General features: G+C 38.1%; 1 protein-coding gene across 1 annotated transcript; it reads left to right on the top strand.

Annotated features, from left to right (window-relative positions):
* The first annotated feature begins 275 nt into the window (after positions 1–275).
* si:ch73-264p11.1 (uncharacterized protein LOC100000923 homolog) lies at positions 276–8,119 on the top strand. Its single transcript, XM_060900819.1, has 4 exons — positions 276–1,439; positions 3,132–3,195; positions 6,499–6,661; positions 6,761–8,119. Exons 1-4 carry the CDS (start codon positions 1,297–1,299, stop codon positions 6,799–6,801), a joined length of 411 nt encoding a protein of 136 aa, XP_060756802.1. The 5' UTR covers positions 276–1,296; the 3' UTR covers positions 6,802–8,119.
* The last annotated feature ends 1,714 nt before the right edge of the window (positions 8,120–9,833 follow it).

The raw sequence follows: 9,833 nt of genomic DNA, 5'->3' as shown, positions 1-9,833 counted from the left end.
TAGCATCACCATATGGCAACAGAAAGAATTGCTTTTTCACCCATCTCAGCTTAAGTTAATCTGGTGATATCGCCAGAAGTGGGAGGGCCTGTCTTTGCTGCTTGCAACTATATTTTCTCTTATATTTTCATTTTCAACCTGCAGCCCTGTTTCACTCCAATGTTGATGGGAAAGGAATCTGCGAAAGCTCTGTTGCACAGGACTATCTTAAAAAAAAAAAAAGGGAACTGAAAGTGCTGATACATTGCAGATGTTATTTAATTTTATTTTTTTAAAGGTGTGATATAAGAAGGATGTGAGACAAAATGGACTCAAAGAAATAGAAACAACTTCTGCAGTGTTTAGATAAAATGCAAATGTTCAACTCTGAAGAAAATCCATGGCATATAAACAACTAAAATTTACCTTCAGCCATATGTATTTATTACTTATGTCTTTTTCCTGTTAATTTTAGACAAGCAGTGAGGTTAATGGTAGTCAGCCAAGACACCAGCTTACAGGAGGTAGCTGACATTTAAAAGCAAGTTATTGGGGTTTTTGTTATGTGCATTGTGGACAGGCGTGAACAAACTTTTTTTTTTCCCCCAGCTAATATGTAAGCAATTCATATTTCAGCCTTATGTCCTGGCGATTGACCATGTGAAGCTGTTAAAGGTTTAAATGGTTACAATCCCACCCATTATTAAAAGTGTGCAAAAGAATAGGCAACGTGTCATGTCTAGACAATAAAGCTTCTGTGGAGTTAAAATAAAAGTTGGCTGATTATAAGGTCAAAAGTTTATAATAATATGGATTCTACTGTTAAAAAATTAATCAACACATTTTTTCTGACAAGCCGCAATCCAGAACTTAAAAGCATTGTGGTGTGATCAGTAATGAACCCGTGTTAGCCTTTACTTTATATGTGATATTTAAAAGCAAACAAACAAACAGCAAAAAACATTAAAATAATTCCTATGGAAAAAAGGAAATAAACCACAATGGAATAATGACTTGTAGGAAGGTGGGTTTTTTTTTAAAATGGGCATGAACACATGCGGGCGCGCACACACACACAGACACACACACTTCCTGTGTGAAAGGTATCATTGCAACACACAGCTACAGTGTTGAAACTTCTGTAGGAGTAAATATCACTTAACATGAGCAATGGATCTTCACCCTTTCTGAAGATGTTTTGAGAACAACTGATTTTAATTTTTACTTTCAGTGTGTGTTATTTTTGGGAGTTCAGTAACCAAAGAGGATTGTATTAGGAGTTTCTGTGGAGGTTAATAAGGTGACTGAACCAGGGTGATGCAGCACACGGACCTGCTCTTCTACCACGGTTCCATCAGCAGACAGCGGTGTGAGGAGATCATGGCTGCCAAGGGAAAAAACGGCTCATATCTCATCCGAGAGAGCGAGACCATCCATGGAGCTCTGTGCCTCTGTGTTTAGTAAGTGTTCATTTATTTTACCACTGCACCTTTAATCATTGTTAAATGAGAAGTTTCTCCTCTGTAGATCTTCAGAAAATAAATGCAGGTAGTCAGAGCACTCTAAAGAACAAGAAAAAAGAAAAATGTAGACAGGTTCTACTGAAGCTTCATATGTGCAGATGTTATCTCTTCAGTCTCTCAGTTTCCCACGCTAACATCCTCAGCATGTGAAGAAGTTCACAGACGCAGTTACAGGTGACAAGTTTAATTGATCAAGCAATCCAGAATGGCAGCATTCCTTTATTCCTGTATTCTTTATCCAAATCGCATCCAAATAAAATGCATTCAAGGTAAAAATAAATAAATAAAAAATTACTGCTTTTTTCCCCCATCTATGTTTATTTTCTATATTATTTGAAATTAATAATTATATTATACATTTTTTTCAGTTATGTGTCACAGTTGTAATTGCTGCTATTGTTGTTATTGACCTTTTTAATTTTGTTGGGTGATTTAAAAATACACCTCATTAAAAACAAACAAACAAAAAAAACCTATCTAACTAAAAAACCTCAAATTGTTCAATTAATTTTTTATACACCATGTTACAATCATGAAGTCATTTTGATTTTACCCTGAATTTTATTTGAGGCTGGACCTTTAAAATATAGAGTATTATAATAATAATAATAATAATAATAATAATAATAATAATAATAGCCCTGCGATGACCTGGCGACTTGTCCAGGGTGTACCCTGCCCGTAGTCAGCTGGGATAGGCTCCAGCTTGCCTGCGACCCTGTAGAACAGGATAAAGCGGCTAGAGATGATGAGATGAGATGAGATAATAATAATAATAATAATTATTATTATTATATTTAATATTTTCCCCTCCTGGGCGGCATGGTGGTGTAGTGGTTAGCGCTGTCGCCTCACAGCAAGAAGGTCCGGGTTCGAGCCCCGTGGCCGGCGAGGGCCTTTCTGTGCGGAGTTTGCATGTTCTCCCCGTGTCCGCGTGGGTTTCCTCCGGGTGCTCCGGTTTCCCCCACAGTCCAAAGACATGCAGGTTTGGTTAACTGGTGACTCTAAATTGACCGTAGGTGTGAATGTGAGTGTGAATGGTTGTCTGTGTCTATGTGTCAGCCCTGTGATGACCTGGCGACTTGTCCAGGGTGTACCCCACCTTTCGCCCGTAGTCAGCTGGGATAGGCTCCAGCTTGCCTGCGACCCTGTAGAACAGGATAAAGCGGCTAGAGATGATGAGATGAGATTTTCCCCTCCTTTAAAATGTTATTTTTTTACATTTTGTTTTTTTAAATAATGCAGCTTATATACTAATGTAAAAAAGTAATATTAAATATTATAAAATATAAAATGTAAATTATAAAATAATAAGTGTGTTTATTTTTTATTAGCATAAAAACAAAATAAAACAATGATAAAAATTAAATAGCATAGCATTCTAATCTCTGGCGTTTTTGATTCACTGAATGAAATATGATCAAAACTAGGATACAAAGGAATGTTTCCTTCTTCCTACTAGCCTAATTTATTTATTGGTGTAAGGGTGTACACGGCAACATTAACTTTTAGAAAGGTGCTAAGGAATGTGTCATTATTATTATTATTATTATTATTATTATTACTACTGAATAATCTAAATGACCCGTGTTTGACGTTGATGGATTTTTTTTTTTTTTGTTCCTACAGCAAAAAAAAAATAGTGTACACATACAGGATCCTACAGACTCACACGGGATATTACACTTTACAGGTGAGTGAGAGAAAAATCATCCTAACAAATATCCACCCAGACATTACTTTTATTCCAGACTCTGCTACTTTTAATCCAGGATTAATCAGCTGTAAAGAGAATGAAGTGCGCTGCAATGAACTACATGCAATCTATAGTTTATTTCATGCTTTATATAATCCTTTACAATCACTTCACACTGATATTTACATTCCGTTCTCCTCACTCACATTACATTACTGGCATTTAGCAGACGCTCTTATCTAGAACGACGTACAACACACCCAGAGCAGCCTGGGGAGCAGTTCAGGGTTAGGTGCCTTGTTCAAGGGCACTTCAGCCATTCCTACTGGTACAGGGAATCAAACCAGCAATCTTTTGGTCCCAAAGCTGCTTCACTAAACATTATTACACTTTACTCACACGCACAGATTTCCAGTGTGATGAATTCATTTTAGTTTTCACTGAGAGTTGTGTGTTTTAAAAAGAAGTTGAGTTAGTTCCTAATTGGGCTGAGCACAGAGCTGTATAAAAATGAGTGTGTGAGAGACGTACAATGAGATATTTCCACAGGAAGTATTAACAGCATGCTTGTACCTTTCTTTTAATGTGGAAGTCCTTTAAAAGTGTGCATGTATCTGGTAGATGTAGTCATTTTGTCTCATTTTAACAATTAACAAATAATATTTTAGTAGGGTTAACAACCTGACTGAAGATTTTTTTAAATTAGTTTTGTCAAATTGCTTATTTGTATGTAGTTTTTATAATGGCATCTTCCTGCTTGTATGACTTAAAAAGGATTGAGGATATTTAAGACAGATACAAGGCAAAAAGGTGGACATACAAGTCATTAGATAATATTTTATATTACATTACATGGGGGTACAAACTTTTGAACTGATATAATACAGTAATACGGGTGGCACGGTGGTGTAGTGGTTAGCGCTGTCGCCTCACAGCAAGAAGGTCCTGGGTTCGAGCCCCGGGGCCAGCGAGGGCCTTTCTGTGCGGAGTTTGCATGTTCTCCCCGTGTCCGCGTGGGTTTCCTCCGGGTGCTCCGGTTTCCCCCACAGTCCAAAGACATGCAGGTTAGGTTGACTGGTGACTCTAAATTGACCGTAGGTGTGAATGAGAGTGTGAATGGTTGTCTGTGTCTATGTGTCAGCCCTGTGATGACCTGGCGACTTGTCCAGGGTGTACCCCGCCTTTCGCCCGTAGTCAGCTGGGATAGGCTCCAGCTTGCCTGCGACCCTGTAGAAGGATAAAGCGGCTAGAGATAATGAGATGAGATAATACAGTAATACGACTATTAATGAAGGAATCTTTCCTTCATGAACATTTGAACAAATATTTGTCATAAGGGTGTTCAAACTTTTGCACTTGAGGAATATTCATGTTAAATGTTTGCCAAAGCTCTGTTGAATTCTGGACTCTGATTGGTCAGAAGGTATTGATTAATAGTCTAGAACAGCAGCTCTGATAGTAGTGCATGCGCTGGTTCTAATGCGTTATCGTTTCCATAGTAACAGCTCATTCACAGGGGCGTGTCCAGCAGACGCTCCACTGATAACAAACTGAAGGAGATGTTTATAATGTTTTATGTAACGTTTCTGGAAGGAGTCTCCACTGTCAGCACTTTGTAGCAGTCAGAGATAAAGTTGTAAGTTTTCAGGACAGAGGAGTTTACGCTTCTTTGCGGGTTTCTTGCTAACAGGACAATCTGTTTAATTCTTTTGAAGTTAATGAGGGAATGAATGTTTGTAGCTGCTATAACATCAGTGACAACAGGAAATAACTTCACCAACACATGATGTCCGTCCATCCATTATCCGTAACAGCTTATCCTGTGCAGGGTCGTGGGCAAGCTGGAGTCTATCCCAGCTGACTATGGGCAAGAGGCAGGGTGCACCCTGGATAAGTCATCGCAGGACTGACACATAGACACACAACCATTCACCCTCACACCTTCATCATCATCATCATCATCATCATCATCATCATCATCATCATCATTTTTTCCCAAGTGGCCCACTCTTGGCCTTAGGGCATGACTGTAGGCAGAATCTAATATCTAGCAGTCGATTAAACTCATTAGTCCATCATAGTTCTATTTGCTTGGGATCGGTCGATCCCTATCAGCATCTCGATATTGCTCCAGATCTTGTTAGGAGTTTTTTTGTCAAACAACATAATCTTTTACAAAGCACTGTTTTCCATACGGCATACATGGCCCATATATTTCAAATATTGGGTGTGGCAAAAGTCCCTTATAAAGCATGAATTTGTAATTTTGTGTAGATGCTCATTTGAAATCTTGAAGGCCCAGTTGATATCTCCTTCTACTTGAGTTGCAGGATCTATGCCTTTCTTTTTCTGGACGCGAGAGGTAGCATTAGCAAATCCACCTGTTACCATCTTTCTCGGAAAGCCGTTAAAGACGTTCTCAATTTTGTATAGGTCGGCTGTTGACAGTTCGTATGTTTGAATTCCATATAGCAATCTCGATCTCACACATGCCGTTAGGATCTTCATACGTGTACTCAGATATATTTCTTTATCAGTCAGACAGTGCTTTAATTCCTCCCACTTTTGGAAAGCAGATGCAATTCTTGAGTGCTAAGCTGCAGATGATTTTTCCGTGTTAGTAATTATATGACCCAGGTTTCGAAACTCCCTGACGTTCTTTATGCTGATGTTATTTACAGATAGTAGGGATTTCTGAGTCTTGATCGACTCGTCGACATTGAATGCCATGGACTCTGTTTTAGAATAAGACATCTGAAGTCCGAATCTTGATAATGTTCTGTCATATATAACAAGGATCTGATTAAGCTCTTTGATATCTTTCGAAAAAATTACCACGTCATCCGCGTACAACAGCTCTGTCACTCTTATCTTGCCTGCCGCTGCCGCCCTCCTCCGATAGTCCCGCGGTGAAACTTCATTTGGTATTTGGAACTCTACCAGGAACTTTACAGTCAATTTAGAACCACCAGTTAACCTAACCTGCATGTCTTTGGACTGTGGGGGAAACCGGAGCACCCGGAGGAAACCCAGGCGGACACGGGGAGAACATGCAAACTCCGCACAGAAAGACCCCCATTGGCCACTGGGCTCAAACCCAGAACCTTCTTGCTGTGAGGCAACAGTGCTAACCACTACACCATCGTGCCGCTACACGATATGACATTCTTTAATATATTTATTAAAAAAAAAAACCTTTGGTGTTGTTGGTAAATTGCTGCAGTGTAAGAGGAATAAAACATTTTAAGATGTGCTGTTGTAGGAAAATATTCCATTTGTGAGTATTGTTCGTCTTCTCAGACCAGTACAGGCGTGCAACAGAGGTTTTTTAAAACGCTGGAAGAGCTTGTTCATCACTATCAGATGAGAAATCAGGGCTTAGTGACTCACCTGCGTCGTGCTGTGAAGAGGAAACCAATCGATCAGGAAAATACAGTCCCTGATGAGGAACCGGATTATGAGAGTGAGTGAAAAAAAAACAAAAATTTAAATTATTTTAGCTTCATTTAACGAATCAAATACACATTTTTCTAATTCTGGTGTTTTTCTGTTCCTCTCTTAGACGTGTCCTCATCTGATTATGTTGATGTGTTGCCAGAATGATTCCACCGAACTGGAATTTTTCTATTGTGTTTTTTTTTGCAACAACAACCTTCAACTTTTAGAAAACAGGAACAGACTGTGAGTCGAAAATGAACTGTGGGTCGTGAGACAAACTTCAACTCTCAAGTGTCATGATGGTTTTTTTGTTCCTTCTGTTTATATATATTAGGGTGGTCCTTATTTTGTGATATATTTAATTATCCATTCTCACCCCATCAGTATGTTCCAATAAATTAAATAAAATTTTATGTAAAATTTTAAGGGAATATATAAACATTTAGAGGTTGCTTAGTCACCTTGAAATTTAAAATGATAGATTCATAGTCAGTCATTTGCAATATATTCTTTTAATGACAGTATTGACACTGTTTTGACTGAAATTTAAAAAAAAAAATTAAATGACAACCACTGTCTGTCTGTCAGTGAAATAGATCAATACTAAAGCATGAGAAAAGATCTGATCTCAGGTGCACAGACAGTACTGTTAGATGCTTGGCGATTGCGACTAGAAGTAAATCTTCAGTGTGGTTACTCGGCAGTGTGGAAAGTGAAATAACCAGAAACAAACTGCTTTCAAAGAAGAAAATTGTGTGTTCTTCCACCATCATAAGACCTTAAAGAAGACCATCCAGGCAAGTGCAACAGCTAACACTGAACGAGTTTCTTTAAGGCCGAACCAGAAACGTGGGACAGCCGGGAAGACTACAAAGCAGCATTTGCAACTGTGCAAAATCTGAAGGTTGTTAATGACACAGCAGAACACAGCTGGCTCTGATCGAAGAATACAATGCATTGATTACCACCAATGAAGAGCAGAAACAGTATTTGCTTCAAGTTGTCCAAGACCACCGAGAAAAATTCCCCAATGTGAATAAAGTGACACTGATGCAGTGACTGAAAATCCTAGAAAACCTGGACTTTTTTTTTTATGTTGCCTTGCCACTCCAGAAAACTCAATGACTTGTACATTATTCAGAATGTTTTGCTGTGTACTATAAAGTTTTTTTTTTCAAGTATAATAAATAAACATTATTACTTATGACAAACATTTATTCTTTACACCCACATTGCAAACAGGATGATGTATTGATAATTTGACATGCTGTTGTTAGAGGCTTGAGCAACCTCTAATAATTATTCGAAATGTTCCAAATTTAGGCAAATTAGTTTTCTTTCATAACCAAACAAATCTGAAGGTTAAGAGTTTCAGAATTAATAATATGAAAATTTACTCCATATAAGGTCCACCCTATCTATCTATCTATCTATCTATCTATCTATCTATCTATCTATCTATCTATCTATCTATCTATCTATATATAGAGAGAGAGGGACTATTATAAATATTTATATAAATACATATATAAATATTCATACTTTATGCACACATACTTCATTTTTAAAAATTCAACTTTGGATTCTGTTTCATTTGATAGCTACTTTGTTTGCTCACAAAGTGTACAAATGTAATTGTTGTAAACTTGAACCATGTTTTATATGTAAATAAATTTTTTCTCTGGTTTATAGACATGTCAAGGTATAAATTATGGCACATTTTTCTGAAAATTGTCGATATGGATATTCAATATTTATGAATTTTACAGATGGCCCAAAGAGAGTTTTACTGGTGTACTTGTGTGTCATTCCAATTATTATCACTTTGCAAAAGGGAAAAAGACAGAAAGACAAGAACTGGGAGTAAAGAATGAGGCTAATGGAGAACTTTGGAGAGCTTCTGTAACTTTGCCCTTCTTTCCCTGGGTGTCTGGTGCTTTAGGAAGAGTCAGTTCTTGAAGTTGATGTGTTGGAAGCAGGAAAAATGGGCAAGCGTAAGGAGTGTGAATGACTTTGACAAGGGCCAAAGGGCTGCCACGGAAAGCACCTACAATGGGCATGTGAGCATCAGAACTGGACTGTAATGGATGAACGTCTGATGAATCATGTTTTCTTTTACATCAGGTGGATGGTCAGGTGTGAGTCTGTGTCACTTACCTGGGGAAGAGATAGCACAACGATGCACTATGGGAAGAAGGCATTGTGATGCTCTGGGAAATGTTCTGCTGGGAAACCTTGGGTCCTGGTGTTCATGTGGATGTTACCTTGACACATATCACCTACCTAAATGTTCTTATAGACCAAGTTCACCCCTTCATACTATCGGTATTCTTTAACACGAGGTCCGGGGCCTTTCAGACAGTTTGAGGCAGTCTGCTACACCTTGAAATTTTTAAGTTTTTCATCTAACTAAAAACATCTATGCAAAAGTGGCACATATGGTGATATTCTAGAAAACAATAACAATATGAGAGTAAAGTAAATGTAATGAAATTAGTTTTTATTAAAATTCAGTGTAAACACAACTAGACAAAAACCTATTTTCAAAGGTCTTCAAATCTTGTAAAAAAAACGCACACTATAAATATATCTAGCCAAGACTTTTGAAATTTGAACCTTGTAAACATAAACATAAAAGTAAGAAGAGCATTCAGTAATGTTATGTAGTTTCAATACAAATTGCAAAAAAGTCAGACAAACTGAAGCCAGTGGCTATTTCAAATGAATACTGATTAGATGGAGGTATCACACCTGTCACTGTCCATGTGGTGTTAGCTGTCAATCTGTCAATGGCTGTCTTTGTCCTGTCAATGGCTCTGCCAGGGCACTGTTGTTACCTTCCCCCAAAGCTTTGCAAGCTACTGCAAAGAAAGTAAGTGTCACTGTGGCTCTCTGCTCCCATGTACAGTCTGTCACAGGCAACCCCATTCCAAGTGTTTCCAAATCCAAAAGATCTTATAAAAATCCTCTTCAACTGTACATACTCAATAAATTGTTCAATAGGTAATGGTGGAACATGTGGACTTGTTTATACCGGTGAAATGGGACGTGTTCTCACCCAGTCCTGCTAGACAATGACCCAACGACGCTACTGATTGCCTGAGTGTTTAGCATCTGAATAGCTGAGGGGTGTGTCATTAAGAGGCTGCTACTGCCTTGAGAGCTGAAAATCCTAAGATTTCTTTTTATTGTCTTTA

Source organism: Neoarius graeffei, chromosome 19, assembly GCF_027579695.1.
Source record: "Neoarius graeffei isolate fNeoGra1 chromosome 19, fNeoGra1.pri, whole genome shotgun sequence".
Classification (NCBI taxonomy): domain Eukaryota; kingdom Metazoa; phylum Chordata; class Actinopteri; order Siluriformes; family Ariidae; genus Neoarius; species Neoarius graeffei.
Note: the sequence above shows the minus strand (reverse complement) of the source record. Positions and strands in the feature narration are given on the sequence as shown.

Coding starts and splice junctions, on each gene's coding strand:
- si:ch73-264p11.1 (XM_060900819.1), top strand. CDS start 1,297: ATGCAGCACACGGACCTGCTCTTCTACCACGGTTCCATCAGCAGACAG. Junction 3,196..6,498: donor CGGGATATTACACTTTACAG/GTGAGTGAGAGA, acceptor TCGTCTTCTCAG/ACCAGTACAGGCGTGCAACA. Junction 6,662..6,760: donor TGAGGAACCGGATTATGAGA/GTGAGTGAAAAA, acceptor TTCCTCTCTTAG/ACGTGTCCTCATCTGATTAT.